General features: G+C 42.9%; 1 protein-coding gene across 1 annotated transcript in view; it reads left to right on the top strand.

Moving 5' to 3' along the window:
- The window catches only part of NDUFA10 (NADH:ubiquinone oxidoreductase subunit A10), a 39,915-nt gene that overhangs the window by 18,251 nt on the left and 1,392 nt on the right, over positions 1-20,272 (top strand). Inside the window, exon 9 of the mRNA XM_086465675.1 lies at positions 6,861-6,969. Coding sequence (XP_086321801.1) covers positions 6,861-6,969 — 109 coding nt within the window. The remainder of the gene's footprint in view (positions 1-6,860; positions 6,970-20,272) is intronic.

Raw genomic sequence — 20,272 nt, 5'->3', positions numbered from 1 at the left:
TGAACAAAGTGTTTTCTGGGTAACCCCATATAAAGAATAGATCTACACTTGTAAGACTAATAGAGAGAACCTTGCTCTGAAGTGAGACAGGCTTCCCGTTTTGGTAGAACTTCATCTTTAGACTGAGTGTGCAGGTAGTAAGTTGAGCAAAGTAAGGGTTACTACATTTTTAAACCAAAGCATTTTTAAAACAAAAATGTCATATTTCTGGTCATCTCACAGGTTAATAGAAACACAAGTATTTTTTTTTTTTAATTGAGTAGCTGCCTCTGACTTTCTGCCTTTATTGTCACAGGCATTGGAGTAGTAAGTTAAACTTTCTTGCAGGCTTCTGACATTCCTTGCCTTTTACTTTTCTCTGCTGTTACTTCAAATGCCTCCTAAAATTAGAGATAATGTTCCTTTCCTGTGGCCCTTCTGTCAAGGGGTGAGGATGGATTGCAGAAGAGCACTGTTGAGTGACTGAACAAGAGAGAAACAAGTCACGATTCAGGTGCCCTTTAAGTATCTAAGAAGAGATTTCTACGTGTAGTAATTAAAGGACAGCATCTGGTGACTTAGACCCAGCAAAACTAGCAAAATCAGATTTCCTTTGAAAGTGGCAACAGTTAAGTTGCTTGTTTTCCTATAGCTTCACACTAGTACAGGCATTAAGCAAGGATTATTAATTGCAGAGTGTAGGAGGGAGTTAAAGGAAAGCATACAATTAAAGAGCAGTGTATTAAGGTGTTGTATGAAAACTCTTACTTTGCAGCTGTAGGAGGGAATAAATTGCATTAAGGACTCCATTTTTCATTGAACCCTGGGGGAGGGCGAGAGGGCCTCTGTACAAGGCTTTTGTCATTGTAGATAATACAAAGTTATTTCTTCTGTTGGCAGCGTGTAGCTGTTTTAAGACCTTGCAACAAACTGCCAGCTTAAATGTTCTTGTGGTTTGAGTTGTGCTGTTTCTCCTTGCTGTCAGGATAGCATTTGTATTCGAACATTGGATGAATGTGCTCGGTGTTTGCTTTGAATCTTCATTTCATACTGGGGTATTAGGGCATTGATCAAATGTGTAATGACAGATCCTGTGCCAATTTTGTGCTCGTGCCTTGCTCAGCTGAATGAGGAAATCGTGGGCGATTGTGTTGGGCAGCCTGGGAAGGGTACCTTTATAACTTCTTGTACAAAGCTTTGGACGTAATCTTTTCTCACATTGACTCCAGAAGTGCGGGATGGACATGAGTCTCCTGTCATAGCTTGCACAGACTTCACTCATGAAAACATTTTGGGCCCAGTGTCAGAGGACGAATGTGTAAGGACTGGACATGCACCACAGGGAGCTGCTGCATGTCTTCAGTGTTGGAATTGCATCCCAGAGCATCAAATGCTAAACTCTGGTGCTAGTTCATGAATGTTTAAGCCGATGCTTTCCTCACTGTTTCCAGTGCCCAAGTAGAAAAGAGCTCGTGGTAGCCAGCCTTCCGCAGATTTGCAGGTGTCCCATGACTATATTCATTTTTCCCTTTTGGAAAAATACTTTTTTTTTTTTTAAGCACATTCCCGGTGGGCTGCCTGCTCTGTTTGCTGGCACATGCTGCCCTCTCGTGGGTGTTTTTGGAAGGCTGCATGCAGCAGGTATTTGTTTTTACATCTGCAATTGCTCCCTTCACTGACCTCGCAGCATTTTGCACAGCCCACTTATTCTGAGTTGGGCTGTTTCAGATCTGATGCTGTTGGAGGGGGAGGCAGGGTGTCGAGGTCGTAATCCTGCTCTGGTGCCAGCTTGGCTGTTGGCAGTTTTATCTCTTCCACCTTCAGCTGGTATCAGCATGTCTGGAGAAAGGGGATCAATGGCCAGGGGTGAGGATAACTTTTCCATTGCGTGTATGTACAGAAACCTCAGCAGGGCCTCCGACTGCTTTGGTAATGCAAATAAGTTAATCAAACCAGTGAGCCGCACCCATATAAAATCAGTTGCATAATGATACCTTTTATCTGCATGCCTTGCCCTTGAATACTCTCTCCCTTGCCCTGATAAAGAGTAGTGTGGTTGTGGGACTAGGGCATGTCTTGGTAAAAGGTTAAAAATTGATATATCTGTGTATGTAAGCTGGAGGGATCTCCCAGAATATGCTCTTCACATCTTTCCTTCCTCTCCAAGTGCTGAGTCCAACAGAAACAGTTCTCCTGGCTTTTTGAAATATCTCAAGGAGTTCCCCTGGTGCCGCTGCACAGTCTCAAGCATGTTTTTCTGTGCCCTTCCCAGTGAAATCATGTGACTGTCTGCATGCATTGCAAAATAAATAATGTTTTGGAATGAAGAGCTGTAGTTTGTGTAATGTTGGCTGTGTTACTTTACCAGCTGGTGGGGGGAGCTTACTGCATTTGACTTGTTTCATCAGACAAGTTCACAGCTAGATCTGTTATATCACCACAGCTCCTTCAGAATTTGCTAGATCAGAACATATTTTGTATGGGCAAATTTTTGGATTTTTTAAGCCACTGCTAATTTCATTAAAAAAGGATTGGTATTGGCATTTGTTTTATCTTGATGGAAAGGGTATCTATTTCCATTTGGAAACAATCTAGCTCAGTTTTGTTCATGAATAACTTAGTGTGCCGCAAACCCTGTGTGGTAAATCCTCCAGTATTGTATTTGGCAGGACATCAGACATACATTTTGAGGTTGTTACTGAAGGACCTTGTATGTGCGGTAACTAGTAATTTCTAAGTTCTCTTAACATTTGTTTAGCTGCTTGGTGTTACTGCTAACCCGAGAGCTTGCCTTCTATTTTCTTTCTGTGCATTTTGCTCTGGTTAAATGAAATGTTGCAACGAGGAAGCATGGGAGTGAACAAGGGAGAGTGACCCTTCAGCTCTGTTTCACACTTAGCAAAGGGAAGAAGTGTCCATGGTTTTGTCTGATTTCAAACAGTAGGACTAGAATTGCTTGCAGGGAGGTGTATTTGACTTGTTTTTGAGACTTTTTGTAACGGAGACTCCAAAAATCTTCTAAACTGTTAGTTGTAAAACTTCTGGAACTATTACAGACTACTTCCTTTAGCACCTTACTCCTCTCTTGCTTCAATTGAAACAATTCTCTGTAATTTCCTCTTTGCAGTGGCCTTTTATATATTTCAATAGCTGTTGTTGCACCTTCTCTCGCAGACCTCCTTTTCTTGGAAAGCTCTTCTTTTCTTGCGTGTTGTTTGCTGATCATCAAGGGATTGGCCATGGTTCACCTTGGGCATGGCATGCTTGTTCTGCCTAACCAAACTGTGGGGTCTGAGTCTCTTTGGCAGGAGGTCTGTACGTCATTACTGCCTTTACTAAGTTCTGCAGAAAATGGGCAAGGAAGAAATGACAGGCAAGGAAGGACACATGGGGGACACATAGCCCACAGGAGGAGCAGGAGGGTGTCAGTACGGCAAGAGCTGGATACAGGAACCAGCTCTCCCACCCAGCTCTGTGCCTGCGGTATGAGTCAGGAGCATTTCTCCTTTCCCCTGCTCTCACAAGCATGGGCAAAAATCGTGAGTGTATCTTACGCTTGCTGGCTCATTCATGTTGTACCCATAGGAGGCAGGGAAGCTGACTGTAGTGGGGGTTGAGGAGCCCTGGCTGAGGCAGTGAGGGTGTGAATAGCAGAGGAATGAATGCCACCCACTTGCTCGGATTCAAACCTGAAACACAATAACAACACAATAACCAGTCGGGGAGAAGCTGGTTTCAAGTTGTGTGAGAAAATCTTCTGTTTTCCAGTGGGATCCACCTGCTTTTTCGGGACTTGATATGCTTTTGTATTGCTGGCTCTAAGCCTTTTAGGCTAGTGAATGCTTCTAGGTAGGAAGTGTCGTTTACTAATACTGTGTATTGTCACTTCATTTTTTGTGACTATGTCAGCATCAGTTGTGGAGAAATTGTGGCTCAGGCTACGCAAACTGGTGGTTGTTTTTTTTTGTTTGGTTGGTTGGTTGACTGGTTTATTTTTTTTTCCCAACAGTCCACATCCTTTGCCTTACCTTGCACCTTTAGCAAATATGTTCATAGGACTTTCTAACATTCTTTGTCATAGGCAGTCTTGGGACTCTGTTTTATACATGGGGCGGGAAGTTAAGTTACTTGTGTGTCATCAGGTTTCTGCAGGTTCCCTGAAGAATTTGTGTATCCTTGCTGTAAGCTGCCTGTAAGGGAAAGAGGCAGGAATGTGTCAATCCTGATTCCTCAGTAGCTGCTTGTGCCTGTTGTGCTAGACACGGTATGCAGTAGGTGCTTTTGGAGAAGAGATGAGCTACCCCTTGCTGTGGTATACTCGCAAGTGTTATTCCTCTGTAGCAATGGTAAGAACCCTAGCTAACAGGATTGTGGATGGTTGCAAGGATGGTGAGCTAAAATCTGATGTCCCTGCAGTATTAGTAACACGCAGCCCCTTACGTGCTCTCAGTTAAGTTTGAAATGTCCTGTAATCTTATGGGTAGGTAAAGCATGCTCTGGGAAGCTGTGCTACTGCATAAGGAGAGCTGCTTCAAGAAAATATAGTGAAGTGCCAGAAAATAATAAATAGTGATAATTTTGTGCTATGGGAGAGAGACAAAACTAAGGAAATGTGAAAGGTGCCTTTAAATGCTTCCTGCTGAGCAGTGAATTAGTTCTGACAAGTGAATGTGGTTTTGTGGTTAAATGCATTGTTGTGACAGGTGTCTTTGGGTGGTGCTTTCAGTTAGTATTCAGAGTTACTTCTTAAGGTACAGAGCAGAGCTGAACCTGGAGGATCCATCTTTGGTAGCATTAGGTTTGCATTTTTTTGTTGTGCAGTAGTTTCTTTGGAGCCAGTGGTTGTGAAAGCAAAGAAGTTTTAAGAGCACCAGATTTTCCGTCTTGGCCATTAACTAAAATAAGTTGTGCCTGGGAGTTGTCCTCTACAGTTGCCATTTGGCTGAGATTCATGAAGGAATGGATTAACTGCAGACTGGTTCACTAGTAGACTTGGTTTGTGTGTGTCAAGTTATACTTCATGTATGCCTGGACGGATTTTATCTGCTTTCTCCTACAGACTTGTAAAGTCCAGAACATCTGCTTCTACTTGGCAGAGAGCGGACTCTCCCATTTCTGTGGGAAGAAGGGCCAGAGATGTTATAATCACTGGTAGATGAGTGGATCTTCCTCAGCCTGTGCTGTTAAGTCTGAGCTCAGCAAGGTCTTTAAACATTGCCTGCACGTGGTCCTGTTCAAATAGCAATTCTTAGCTTGCTGGCTCTGCTCTCTGCACGATGAAAATGCAGATTAAAGCTCCTAGCATTGGTACTAATTACAGGTGTGGTTGCAGGATGGACTGTACTTAAGGAATGAACAGCTGATACCTGAAGGGGTGCTTTTGGCTGAGTCTGTTTATTTTAGTTCCAGGTCAATTAGCAGTGGGTATTAGAGCTGATTTCTTCTCAGCAGAACCCCAGGAGGGGAGACTTAGCAGGTGCAAAGGTGCTCTTCTTGAAGTATGCTGGGGCTCAGAAATAAAAACAGTTGCATCATCAGATCCCTGTTTTGGGTGCGCTCTTCCATTCCAGCTCAGTTATTCCAAGCTGTCCTGGAGTGGGAAGGCTGGGAGTGGCCCACAGTAGGGCCTGTGCTAGCATGTCATGAAAAGAGCTCTTGCTGTGTTGGTGAGGAGGCAAAGGAAGGCTCATTTTCCTGGCTTCCAGCATGTGAAATATACATTTAATGTATGCGAAGACGGATCGCGTAGTATTTTATAGGAAGCATCTTTGGTGTGTTCATCCTGGTCTTGTAAAAGGGCATCTATCCTTACCTTCTCCCATCTCAACTTTTACTAGATTATTGTATTTCCTTACTAATTTGTCTGTAGTAGGATAATTTACAGTGTGTGTGTCTAGATATATTAGCAGACTAGTTTGCTTGTTGAAACTGTTCAGTGTTGTGAGGTAAGGTCCCAAAATTTGTGATTTAGGGAAAAAAATTAATTGCTTGAAGATGATTAAATTTGCTTTCCTCAGGGCATATGCTTTATATGTATGTAAATATTTGTAAAGAAATGCAATTCACTGAAAACACCACAGTTTGCAGTTTGAAGTGTCAAATTTAGAATTTGGTCACTGTTGACTGCAAATAAATGTATTTTTCCCCAAACACGTATAGGTGGCACTGTTGGTCTATGTATAATACCAGTATGAAGAAGGTGGCTTTCTAGCAGTTTCTCAGACATTTTAAATTCGGGCTCTTTGAAAGCACTGGTGCCGTGTGGGATGGATTTTTTTTGGTGGATCCTGATACCTGTCGTAAGAGCCGCTGCAGCAAGCTTCCCCCGGTCCCTCCCAGGGAGGGTACTAGAGGCACTGCCTGCTTCTAAACCATGCGATCACCTCAGTGTTGATCCATTTAGGATGGGAATCTGGGGAAGAGCACCATCTCACTTTAATCCTTGTGAGGGTTCATTTGGGAAAACTAATTGAACAGGAGGCAATTAAATGAAGTTGATATAGCAAGAGAGTGTGTGGGATGCAATAAACTCGCTGATTTCTTGTATAGGAAAGCAAAAAAGCTAGAGGTTCGTTATGAAGAAGGCTCCCAGGAATGACAGAGCATCTCGATGGAGGAAAAACTTGGGGGAGGGAATGGAGAAGCAGGGAGAAATGGAGCAGGAACAAACCGGAGGCCAGGGCGGGAAGAAAAAAACACAGTAGCTGTGTGAGGAAAAAGACCTAAGTATTCATCATAACCAGAAACAGCCAAAACCTATGGAAGTATTATTTAACAGAAAACTAGTTCTCTAACACTTGGTCAAACTCAGAACTGATGTTGCTGTCTTTGGGCAGGATGTATACTAACTGCTCCTTTTTCTTGCCCCCCCCCCCCCCCAGTGTTCAGGACAAAGATGGAGTGCTGGATCCTGCAGCCATCCCTCGCTTCATTCCAGAAATCACAATTGGAGGCAATGAATATGATAAAATCTTTCATGAGTATCGATCGGTAAGTAATGCTGGAAGGGGAGCAGTTGTGCAATAGGCAGGCAATCATCCCTGCCAAGGTATAAGCGCGTTCATAACTGTCCTGTGCGCAGCCTGGGTGTCAATCTCATGCACATGGATACACGTCTCTAAGAGTAAGTTCTTGATTTTGCCCAGATCCCCACCTTTTTTGAAGTGTAGCTTCCCCACAAGAGGAATAATGTAGCAAATGGTTTGTTTTGTAAGCTGATTTTCTGTTTTGATCTTTAGATGTGGACTAAAGGATAAGTGGTTTTCATTTGGTTTTGTTTCTCCTGCCCCCATTAGTCTCTGACCTCTGAAATCTAAAATAATCCTTTGAGTCAAACAAGAAAATTGGAAACCCATGGTGACTTCTATAAAGAAGACCGCTTATAAAACGCTGAGGGAGGGGGTGTTTTTTCTGGAGTAGGATGAGGAGGTACGAACGTTGCATTGCTTCTCAAAACTGTTGTTGCTTTAAATAGTGTGTTTCTGTATGTGGGCACACATCCAAAGCCTGTTGTGGCCCAGCGCTCTCTTACACCTCATGCAGGCTCCCACACAATGTTTTAATTAGCTGCTTGCCTTTCTGGTTCTGGAGACAATGGCTTCCAATTGACTTAGCACTTTGCCCTATTGCCTATTGTTAATCAGCTGGCATGGGGTCCTCTCGCACCACACAGTGTTTTCCTTAGGCCCAGGTATTGTAAATTCTCATTAGAGAAATTGTGGAACTGATGACAATTAATACTGATTAGACCACTGAAGTTACAGGTGATGGTATATTTTCGAGTTGAGCTGAAACCTCACTACCGTTCTTTTCAAGCAGTCACTGAAGACGAAGGAAGGTCTATATAAATTGTTGTAAACTGTGATTTTCATAGTCAAGACACTATAATTTTTCTGGTCCTGTTAGTATACAGTCTCTTACTGAAATTAAAATGTAAGATACAGGTTTGTGGACTTGTTTGGAAACTGAACTACCGGTGTTTTTTTCTGGAATAGTCTGTTCAGATGTCCCTGTGAATATTCGCCATAATTTGTTCCTCCTCAGCTAACTACGCAGTGGAGAGGTTCCTGGGTCACACTGTTCTGCCTTATTTGAGATGCAGGCTTTCCAGCTTGTAAAAGGGGCTAAAGCTAAATGTTGAAGCAGCAGAAAGCTTCTTGATACTCCTTGAGGTTGTCAAATGGGTTTGAAAACTCCTTGGTCCCTCTGAGAAATTCCTGTCAGAATTTTGTGCTTCTTGGTTTTGCATTTTTAAGTCCAAAGCTTCAAGCTCAGACTAAGGATTTTTGGAATCCTTCACTCCAAGAGACGTCTGTGCGTGTTGCAGCACATATTTCAGAAGGATCTGCTGCATGACTTGTTGCCAGCATGGAGCATCCCTCTGTACTGATGGTGCCTTTCTTCCTGAAGATGATAAGGTTTTTTGGCTGAAATGTCACTTTGCAGTGGAGCTGGGAATTACTGAGGCTGCCTGACACACAGCTAGATGTGACCTCGGTGCTGCATGCTGAGAACCAGGGGAAATACTTCTGAAAGCCTTTTTTTCTCTTAACTGTACAACAGCACATTCTGCTTCGTGCTGGCAAGAAACTGAGAATGCCCTGGCTCATCAAATCCTGGCTTCCAGGAAAAATTGTGACTTGCCTTGCAGATGTAGCAAAGGGCTGCTTAGGAGTGGGAATATGAATACCTGGAAGGAAAGTTGGGCTCTTGGATCGCACTGCTTGATGCCAGTTAGTTGACAGCAGAAGCTGAGCACTGTCAGTGCAAAAAAAAACATTGCCAAAATGCAATTTCCCTTCTGCAGGCATGCTTTTAGGCCCTGATTCGGGAAAGTACTGTGGAAAGTAATAATGTCCTTTGGAAGAAAGAGTAGTTGAACATTTCATGAAGTGTTCAGTTAAATTCAGGCAATACCAGCTTTTTCTCTCTTCTGAACACTTAGACACTTGTAATCCTTCAGGCATGGGGGGGTGTCTATAGGGATGGTGCACAATGCGAAAGATGCTGAGTTTTTCTACTTCCCATAAGCTACTGGAAGAGAGAAGCACGGAGCCAGTCCCACCCACTGTTTTATGTTCTAAGAATTAGAACTTAAGAAGGAACTTCGAAGATCTGTGTTCCCCCCCACACACACTTTGTTTAGTAAATGAAGGTGTGAATATCTTTGTAAGATAATATTCATTGGTAACACAGCATGAGAACAAGCAGTGCAGGCAGAAAAAGCAGACAAACTTCTAGACATAGAAATCTTGGCTAGGAGGTTGCTGAGTCTAACAAGAGGGAATCATAAGCCCTCGCCTTGCCCGTGTTTATGCAGGGATGGTTACAGCTGTGCTACCACTTTCTGCATTTGAAGACAAATAAAAATTTTAGGCTCACATGACTTGTAAGTAAAGACTTAATTATGATATAATTACAGAACTCCAACTTTTCCTTGTGGGAAATACGTGCTTTTAAAGTAAGTGTAATAATGTTTACCACATAAATACAATGATTTGCGTAGGGGATTTTTTCCTCGTCAATCCTTTAACTGGTCATAAATCCTTGATCATAGCAACAGGCAGCTAACTGCTGTGCTTTTCAGAGTTGCATGCACACAATTCGTGCTGCCTAATAATGGTGGCTTTTGGGGATTTGCAAATTCCAGGCAGAATCTGTGTTTTTGTTCACAATATTTGTTAGTCAGAAGCAACCAAGAAGGAGGAGGAGGAAACACCCTTCAGAGTCCAAAATTTTAGTACATGTGCCTTTCTGCAGAATAATGAGGTAGCCACATACAGCTCTGAATACTAGAAACTGACTTTTTTTATTTATGTCCTCCAAATTTCTTCTGTAAGTGTTCTTTTCACATGTGAGGAGGTGGCTTTCTGCCGCCTTCTCTCACCACAGAGTCCTCTGGCAGGGTTCAGCCATTCTGTTCAGGCATTTATAAACTTCTAAAGATGCTTTTCTGGCAAGGGAAAAGTAACCTTTTAGTCAGGTTCTGTAGATCAGAGATAAGCGTGTTCATTCTTAAATGAAGCAACATTATTTTAGGACCTGTCAGACTTGTAAAGACTTGACTACTCTTTTTTTTTTTTTTTTTTTTTTTTTTTCCTTAACAACTGCTGTATCTCTCTGCTTTCTTCCAACCGCACACAATCCCCACAGATAATGCTCCAAACTCGATGTGCACCCTGTGAAGCTGGAGCACTTAGGCAGATGTGTTTGCAGAGAAGACTAAAACAAACGGCTTTGTTTAATGGAATCAGTGTACTTAAATAATGTACTTATGTACTTCACACTCCCGAATGCTGTTGGCAAGTCCTGCTGAATCTCCTAGGGATGGTGAAAAAATCCTTCTTTTACGTGCGTGCTCTTTTCTGTATATGTAAAAGTGCAGCTGTCTACAATTCATATTCAAGTCATCACCTACGTTAAAAACAAAGCTGGAGGACTTTAAAATAGTCTTTGCCACCTCTCTGCAAATCATAAAGAAATTATCAGCATTTAATTTATTAAACCTTGCATTTAAAAATACAAAAAAAAAAAAATAGTGGGCTTGCTTATCACAAGGTGTACCAGAGCCTGGAGTCCAGTGCGTGCTGGTGTTTGCTTGGGCGCTGAGTGGAGAATTCCTTCACTAGAGCAGATGAAAGCAAAATGGTTGAAACCTAGTCTCCTTTCTCACTTCATCAGCCTTAGCAGGAAGCATTTGTGCTAGCCCGCTCGCCTGACCCTAGTTCATGTAACCTGGCTCTTCTGTCCAGTGGCTTGCCTCCACATCTTTGAACACAAGTCTAAGAAATCCCGAAGGATAAAAGGGCTATTTTCAGTAGTATGCTAAAAACTGTGGGTTGCATTTCTTGCTCTTGGATTTGTTTGGTCCCCATCCCTCCCCACCGCCCCATCCTTTCCCTGGAGGGGTAAGATTGTGCAGTAGGAGTATCCTATCCTCTTTGTAGTTTGCTGCAATTATTTAAGTATATGTTCTGGTGTGTATATTAAAGAAAATGACCAAATGCTTGGGCACACAGTTTCTTCTTCAGACAAGACAGTTCCTTTTTGTACTAAGGCAAATCTCATATCAAAATATTATATCTTTTGTTAGCCTAACTAATACCATTAGAAAAAAGGAAGCCAGGGATGCATACCTTACCCTTGAAGCAGACAGTGTGTGATGAATTCTTTGAAGAATTCATTCCATACCCTTGAACTGTCTTCAAAGATGCTTCCTATCCCAATATGACTTCCAGCTCCAGTGACTACATGTGCTTGTGTGTAAGGCTTTCTTAGTTCAGTTTTAGTTGTCATCTTTCAATCCAAAGTGTCCTTTTACTCTTGCATTGAAATAGTGAGCCATATGCTTCCCTCCCTTTCTTTACCCTCTTACTGCTTTTCCCCACCATGTGCTGGCTGTTTGCTGATCCTGGCACACTTCAACTTCCATCCATTGGCTCCTTTACTTGTTGGTTCTCATTGTCCTTCTTTGAACCATCTCATTGTGCAGTGTCACTTTCTGTGGTGAGATAAGATTTGCATGTGTGCCATATTCACCATGTGAGGAAAGCAGAGCGTTATTTGGCAGTAGTAATGATTCTGCTTTGTCCATCCTTGTCAGTGTCTGTATTAAGCATAGACAAAATGAGTGACTCAGATTTTTCTGCCTAACATTTAACTCACCAAGAAAGCGGATAAATATGCCACCGAAAGGAAAGAGAAGGCTCTCATTTTATTTTTTCCCCACCCTTTTCCCTTGTTGAAAGACTGTTTTTGGGATATGGGGATGCTGACCATGAGGCAAGGAAAGCTTGAGCTAGTCAAAGACCTAGCTACTGCTATGAGGTGCAGTCTGGCTCCTGTAACTGTGTCTCTGGCAGGTCCCTTCAGCTTGCTAACCTGTCGGGATTTATTTTTTTTTTATTCCTGGACTACTTTTACGCTAAGTTGCCAAACTGAACAGGTTGCTTCAGTTAGGTGAATACCGGAGCTATGAAAGGGAAGTAGCAGCAGCGTGTGGCTGGGGTGGGATGGCTGCCCTTCCACAGCCGCTGCACAAAGTCAGCTGCCTTGTTAAGCTGCATCTTTGTATCCCGCTCCTCATCCTCCTTCTTTCTGCCCCAGGACCTGGGAGTGTGTGGCTGGCAGTCCTCTGCAGTCTTGCAGAGCAGCAAGTGGACAAGAGGCAACGGGTTAGAGAGGAGGAGAGTCCCACGCTTTTTTCCCCAGGAATTTTATTACCCTCCCTTTCATAAGGATGCAACCTTAGGAGGGAAAATCCTCAAGTGTGCAATGTCTACCATGCCTCCAGTTTAGGCAGTTACAGGGAAATAGCTGTAACACAACGAGCTTTTGAGTGATGAGAAGGTGAGCCTGCAACATTAGTCAGCTCTCAGCCTTGCAACCCTGTCTTGGTTTGAAAGACAGGTGTCTACTGAGGAAGGCAGGAGCCTCCCTTGAAATGGAAAAATGCAACTCCCTTCCCTCCAAATTATTATAATTTTGAAATTAAGGGGCCTTCAGGCAAAGATATGGGGAATAGGAATAACAGTTCTTTACTAATGTGTGTATATATATGTGTGTATATATATATGTGTATATATATATATATATATAACACAAGGCAGAAAAAAAAAACCAACCTACTGGTTTACACTGACAGAGTCAGAAATACAACCTGACACCCTGTTAGGGTGGCAGTAGCAGTCCGATAAGATGGTGGCTGCAGTCCTCCTGAAGCGATGGGTGTAGTTCTGTGGAAGCAGCGATCTTGTAAAAGGGTCTGGTCTTCCTCCGAAGGTCCAGTGGTAGGTAGGTAGCTCTTGTCTTCTGGAACTCCAGTGGGGGGGGAAAACTCCTCTGGGAATCCAGTAGAAGAAGGCTGCTAGGGTGTTCGAGATCTCGGTTTTTACTTACCATGGACTGCTTGGCTCCTTCCCCTCCGGGCGGAGCATCTCACCATGGGATGGCGAGTTGTGAGGCAGTTCCTTGATGGGCCATTAACAGAAGAGAGTCTAGAGGGGGGAGGCAGGAAGCACCGCCCCACTTGGTCTCAACAGCTCCTGAAGATGGTAATAGAATACTTTTTTTGGGCACATCTTACACTGTAACCTAGGACAAACCCAAAAATGAGAGTGTTGTAAGAGCATTTGTTTATAATGTGAAGATCATAACCAGCCCGGAAGGGAGAACATTAAGGGAAGACTTTCTCCAGGTTTGACGTGGCCCAAGTTGCATGTGAAGTGCAGCTCTGACACTTCTTGGCAGCTGTAGTTTCAAGGGGCTGAAGATGGCTTCTGGCAAACGGGGTAGAGGTTAAGAAGTTCTTTAGCTTTCCCATCTCCTCAGAGAGTGCAGAGTGCTCCTGGCTTACACACAAATCCCCCATTTAAAATACCCTGAGCTACAAAAGAAATAGTTGAACTTTCAGGAAGCCAGAGTCTGGATCAACAACAGGGAGTGTTTGTGTCCAAATGACGCATTGAGGTTTAATGTGGATAACTGCGTGGCAGCGTCTTGGCCTTTGGCTGCAGATTTTGGGTTACAGGAAAAGCTACAGGCTTCTAAAAGAACTCCTTTGACCAATTCTACTTGTATGCACAGAGGATGTTACCCATGCAAACGTATGAAGTACAACTGCTGTAATAAGCCTTATCTAAGCCATGAAGTGTCTTCCAGGTACTCTTGCCTTTGCAGAAGTAGGAAGGTTAGGATATCTTTGTTCTCTGTGATTGTTACCATAGCAGCTGTCTTTGATACAATCTTCTGTTTTCACTCTCCTGCCATTTTTTCTTGGCTTGATGAAGTTTTCTTTTTTTTTTTTAGGCTCAAGGTTTCCCTTCCTAATTCTTATTTTAATGGAGGTGTTTGACAGCTGTAATGCCCAGCCCTGTCTGCTCTTGAATCCAGGAAGGAGCGAAAACAGACACACAATAGATCAGGAAAGGCTTAATTTGAGTTGATTTTTTTTCTGTTTTATCTCTGCAAAAATATTTTTAGCCCTTTCTAAAGTAACAAGATGTTGCCTGGCTAAATATCAGTAAGACCAGAAGAACCTGAAGAAGAACTAAAACCTAGGAATGACGAAGTTGTTCCTGAAAGGTACTTGGAAAGGGGTGAGAATAGGCATGTGATTTCCTTCTCTTCCCACATTCCCACTCCTCCACTTTCACCAATCTTCGATGTACAAAGAGAGCGTGAGAACAGCACCTCTTCTGCTTTAGAAACGTGCAGCTTCTCTACCCTGCTTCCCTTGAAAAATACCATGGGCAGTTGGGAGGGATATCTATCTCGGAAACAGGGAGCTGGGAAGGAACCTGAGAGACCTTGGGACTATCTCAAATCTTGGTCTTGGTAGTTGCATCCATTTTGTTTTAGATGACAGACCATGCTTTCCCAGGCACAGGGTACCTATGTAAATCAAAAAGACAGTAAAATCCCACTGGCATTAGAATAATCCATCTCAAACTTGACCATCTGCCACTGAGCACTATGAAAGAAAACACTTTTTTTATGTGGGAGCAGATACTCCCTCTTCCAAACACCTCTTAATCCCATACGCATGTAGGAATGTGGTCCCCAGGGTAGACCTCTCTTAAATAAATAAATAAAAAATTAAAACCCCAAGGAAAATAACTTGGAAGAAAGATCTTTTGTTAGTGATTAAGATGGAGAAAAGTTGTGGGTGAACTGTTCCCACCCCGCTCTTCTGTATCTCCTAGGAAACTTTAATTAAAAAATGAAAATATCTGACCCTCCGAGGACAGTTTCATCATGGTATCATATATTGAAAATCACGCTCTAGATCAGGAAAAGGTTTTGGTAAACCTGTAAGAAGGGTACTTGGATTTATTTCTTACTCTTCTTGCTTTGCTTCAGCTTCTCAGGGGTTAACATCTCCCAAGGGTCTTAAAACTGTGAAAGAGTGTCAGTTGGAGGTGTTTAACTGTGCTGGTGTGGTGGTATGGTTTTGGTTGGGATGGCATTAGTGTATGATTTTCCTTGATTCCTGGCAGCATTTTTATGCTGAGAAGTGCTTTGGGGCTTTTTAACATAGAACTGGCATTGCTAAGACCTGCTGCTACCGGTTAGAAAAGCAAGCCTCCAGTGTAGCACTTCACCTAACTTGGATATAGTTACTTGGCCTTTTCCTGCAGTAGGTTTGCACTCTGCAGTGGATAACTGGCATTTCTAACATATTTCCTGAGAGAAACCAAAGTGGGTATTATTCTGCCGCTATGGAGAATAGTCACTAGGGCAAGTAGGCACTGTGGGGAAAAGCTGCAACAAAATATTTAGCCATGCCCTCTTGCTTGCTTGTTCTTGGCTGTCCTGCAAAAGCGAGGCTACAGATATACGTTAGATTGTGACTTACAATTGGACTAGCTGTGAACACCGTGAACAAACTCATTTCTACAAATCAGATTCCTGCTTAAGCTCACTTGTGTTGTTTGAAATAAAAAAAAATAAATACTTCAGCTTTAAAGAAACATGCTATGTCCTCCTTATGGACACTTCTCTTTCCAGAAGATTTCTACTGTCTTGTCTTTTGAATGAGTGAATGAAAGGTAGGACAACATTCATTGAACAATTACAGCAAATGGGAATTGTTTTAACCTCAATGCAGTAAAGCTTTTGAGTACTCTTGTTACTTGGGCTATAATGAATGCTAACAGCATTAAGAATTTTGTTTGCGTAAAGGATGGCAGGCGTCAGGCTGTAAACAAACATCTGTCTAGCCAATCCCCTGGAAACCAAACCATATACACCTTGAATGTGTGTTTTGGGGGTATTAAACCTCCCTCCCCTTTTTCATTTGTTGCTCTGGAACATAGGAACTGAACTTTTACAGAATACAGCCGATATATGAAGCTACATGTTCCTAGATTCTCTCAGATTTTAGCTGTGTGCCAACCACAAACACTGACAATAAACTTCTGGAAGTCAAGATTTCTACTGGAAAAAGCAGTAGTCTTTTCTAACAGCAGTGATGGAAGGTGCTATTATTATGCTTGTTATAAACAGCCGCTAAATGAAAAGGTTTGGATATTGATGAATGAGCCTGTGCTTGCAGAGTAATGACTCTGTTTTTAAGTGCTCTTTGATCAGCGCAGCTTAAAACATGCTATTTATAGATCTCTCTTAGCTGTGAAGCCCAGCCATTAGTAGAAAGCAGCACAGGAATAGAAGGAAAAAACAGTAATTCGTTTTGCTCCTGAAATGCTGGAAAACAAGGCAGACTAAACTGATGGATGTAGACCTTTTCAGATCGTTAAAACTCTCCAGACCTCTACCTGTACATGTCTGGTTTGAAATTATTTTGAGGACCTATGAAATGCAGCTGCAGCATATATATAGCAAACATCTGGCTGAAGCTGTTTGTTGCTACTCTGCAGCCTATACCGCTTTATAGGGCTTTTTATCATTTCTGTGGCAGAGTTCTTAATTTAACTGATGCGATGAACTTGTTTTCATGTTTTTACTGATGCTCTTAAAGTTGAACAGTTTCATTCCTTTGAGCTGGCTCTACCTTTGGGTACAGCTCATTTCATTAGTTTCATGCTCTGCGTGGTGGATTTTTATCGCATACTTCTTGAGATAATCCTTGCTGCCAGCTTTAAGCTCTGCACAGTGTAATGCAGCAGACCAAGACTTGATTCTCTGTCTCATCCATTTCCATGGAGTGGAAAAATCTGTTACTTGGCAGTGACCTTGCAGCAGGAGCTCATGCTTACCTCCTGCTGCAGGGGGATGCGTGTGAGCTGTTTGGCTTGTCTAGGGGGATCTCTGTTCCCGTTTGCTTGTTCAATGCTGCTTCAGTTGTAAGCTCTTGAGGGCAGAGACTTAGTTCTTGTGTTGCGAAGTGTGCGTCTAGATGGCTGCTGTGATAATGATACAGCTTTTTTCTGGGAAAGATGGTTCAGTTTTGGTGTGATGGTCAACTGCTTTCTCTGCCGCTTGGTGCTGGACAAACCTGTTGGTGGCTCAGAGGGTCTCTTAGGGCTGATGTCAGTGAAGGACCTGAGAAGATGTGAAGGGATTTATTTGACCCTGTATGCTACTCTCTTTACTTGCCTGTGGAAATGTGGTGTTGATAATTAATCATGTGTAATAGGATACTACTATCACTTTTAACGTGTCCATTAAGTCACACCTTTTTTTGGTCTTACTCAAGTGTGATTTGAAGGTAACACGTGTGGAGTATTCCTATGAATGTGCCAGCCACTTGCAAATGGTGCAGCCATGCTGATTTTTGTTATCGTTCTGACTGGGATACTTGTAATGCACAAGTCTCATGGAAAATGCAAGTCACTTCCAAGTACTTGTCTGGTTTCTCATCGAGACCCTCTAAATTTTGTGTCAGCAGTGTCCTTCAGCAAGGTGTCCTTCAAGCCACCGGCTTCATTTGATGGCACCTGTATCTTGTACTGGAAGAGAGGTGAATATTCAATCCCTCTCTGTGTTCTCCCATACTGGCAAGTTATGCAGAACTCTGTCCTATCTCCCTTCCATCGTCTCTTTTCTAGATTGGACGGTTTACCTCTTCTGGCTGCAATACCAACAGCCTCAGGGCTGGCCGCTTGTTCCCATCCCTGCCCTTGTGCTGGCTAAGCAGCTGTGGGCAGAACAGGCTGGGAACTTCAGCTGCGTGCAGTTTGGAGCACCAGTTTAACTGTTGTCACCAAAAAAAGCACATCCTACCACCTGCCCTGCATCCCCCAATCTTCCCTGGTGCTCCCACCACTCTTTGCAGTCACTGACAACCCAGCCAGAAGGAGTGAATTGCTTCTCACTGGGCAAGGGGGTTGATTGAGCTTGTGGAATGATCCAGCAAAGCTGCAGAGCTGGCTTGGACTGTGCAGCAGAGAGGTGGGAGGATGGGTACTGTAGGACCTCTTCTTCTTGGTAACATGCGGTTTGGTCCATTCAGGCGCGCTGTGCAACACTGCTGCAACACTTTATTTGGCCATTTTAATCCAGGCTCCTTGTGACGTTGAGCAAATGCTTGTTCTGGCAGCAGGGGGGCACGCAAGGAGCTGGACGGGAGGCAGAAGACCGCAAGAACAGGAATGGCCCCTGTTGCAGTATTTTTCCAAATGCTTAATAAGTGCTAAAAGATCACCAGCTTTCTCCCCTCTGGGATAGACCTACCTTGTTCGTAGTTGTGCTGCTTTTTTACTATGGTCACAGCTGTAAAAAGTGAGCTTTGAAGAAGCTTGGTCTTGGGAAGTCATCTGTGTTACTTATACCTAGTGCAGGTAGTGCACAGAACATAAATTCACTTTGTTCTGCTTGCTGGGTGATACGGGATTTGTTTACTGTACCTTCCTCTTTGCATTTTTTTTTTTTTGGCTATTTTGAAAGCTTGGCTGTAATATCTCCCAAAACTTGACTGCTTTTGCCAAGGCCCACTGTGAATGATGGAGTATGGATGAATACTTATTATAAAATTAGCTTTCATGTACTGCTTGTCTTTAACCAAAGGCACATGGGGAATTTGTTTTGGACAATGAATTTAAATTCTGTTGGGATTGATATTGTGTCTTTTAAAGACGGCAGATTTACCCAGAAACAAAACGATAAACTCCTGTATTTTCCCAGAGAGCTCCTGTTGCTTTAATAATCTAGTTATCTGGGAATCTCTTGAAATATCAAAGGGCCAATTATGTGCTGCCTGGAGAGGACCAGGGAGAGCTGTTTTTGTGCTAGAATTAATAGATACAGGCTGGTCACAGCAGGTCTGATGTCCTCCCTATCTCACCCCTGTAAGTTTGTGGGGCAGAGGTAGTGATCATTTATTTTCATCTTGCATCTCTTCTTTGCTCAGCAGGAGTAACCCTTAACAGGACTGCATGATTTCTTCTGATATTTAGATAAGACATTAAAGAACTTTAAATGAAAAACTTTAGAAAAACCTATCACGAATGGCTTGTAATGGCTTATGACAAAGCAGGGTGGGGAATGTCTCACAAAGGAGGTAGAAGCCTTCTGTTAGCTTGATGTTTTGAGGAAAGAAATATCTCATTTTCTGACCTTTAAATAATATTAAAAAAAATCATGCCCCCCTCAAAACAGCAGGCTTCATGTTCGGTTAAATAGCTGTTTTTGTGGCCTGAGTATATATTTCATCAAAATTGGGTTTTGCTTCTCTCTGCAGGGGCAGCTCTCTCAAACAAGATACTCTTACTTTTTTTTTTTTTTTTTGAGAGGAAAAATCGTCAGGACAAGTCAGGGGTCCTGTGTGAAACCAGAAGATGAATGGATGGTCTGTGCTTAATTATTTGTAAAGGCTGCCAATAGCTAGCTTATTTTTAAAGGAAGAGTTTTATTATAGCATCTTTGCTTGCTTCAGACTTTCTCACAAAACTCACTTGCTTTTTCATGGTGGTTAGCTTCTTAATTCCAGTATTGTATCTCAAAGATGAACGCTGTGTTCTGTCTCTTTTTCCATTCCTGGAGATAGGAAGAGTGGTTCTGGAGAGATAGACTCTGTGTTTGGAGCTAGGACCTAACCATCTCTGGCATTTCAGGTTGTGGTCAGTACTTTCTGAAGGGGACTGCTTTAATGCCTGAGACTTGGAGGTTGAAATGTGTCTACATCCGTTTCCTCCATGGGATCGCTCAGTTCAGAGTAATTGCCAAAGTAGCTACTTTATGCACCGATCGTGTCCCTGGTGGGTTTTCTTCCCCTGGTTTAGTTATCTAGCGAGTACAGAGCCTGGTTTATGTTTATTCAGGCTGAAACTACTCTAAAAATTTGTGTTGCTTTTGCAAAGCAAGTTGTTAGGAGATGGTTTTGATGACAGCGTTGTTGGCATGCTTGTGGCAAGTCTTCTGTCACATAAGCTTTTGCTGACCAAACGCAGCCCACTTGGCCTGGAGGAGCACTTTCCTCGCCTGCAGAGTGCACGTACGCTTTGTGAGGGGAGTTTGCTGTTTTAACTGTACTGGCAGGCTTTCTCTTGTAGTCCTGTATGCTGCGTCTGTAGTCCCTTAAAATTGCCGCTACTTAAATGGCCTCTTTTCCCAAATCTTTAAAGCTGAAGGTAGAATGGCTTGGCCACTGAATTTGTGTGTCCGTAACACTGCCCGAGTGCTTTTGCAATGTGGCTGCATGTGGCAGCAGACTGAGAGGGCCAGGCTTGGCTTTCTGTCCTGTTGCACAATCCGCAGAGGTGTGCGTGTCCTCTTCCTCCTGAATCTTTGTGGAAGGCTTTGGTTGTGGGACATCTGTTTGGCTGGCTAGATGGACTACCAGGAAGGGGGTCATGTGCTTCAATGTCTCATGTCCTTTCACAGAGGTAACAGATCC

This window comes from Leptosomus discolor, chromosome 5 (genome assembly GCF_034619465.1).
Source record: "Leptosomus discolor isolate bLepDis1 chromosome 5, bLepDis1.hap2, whole genome shotgun sequence".
Lineage (NCBI taxonomy): Eukaryota > Metazoa > Chordata > Aves > Leptosomiformes > Leptosomidae > Leptosomus > Leptosomus discolor.
This window is presented reverse-complemented; position numbering and strand designations above follow the sequence as displayed.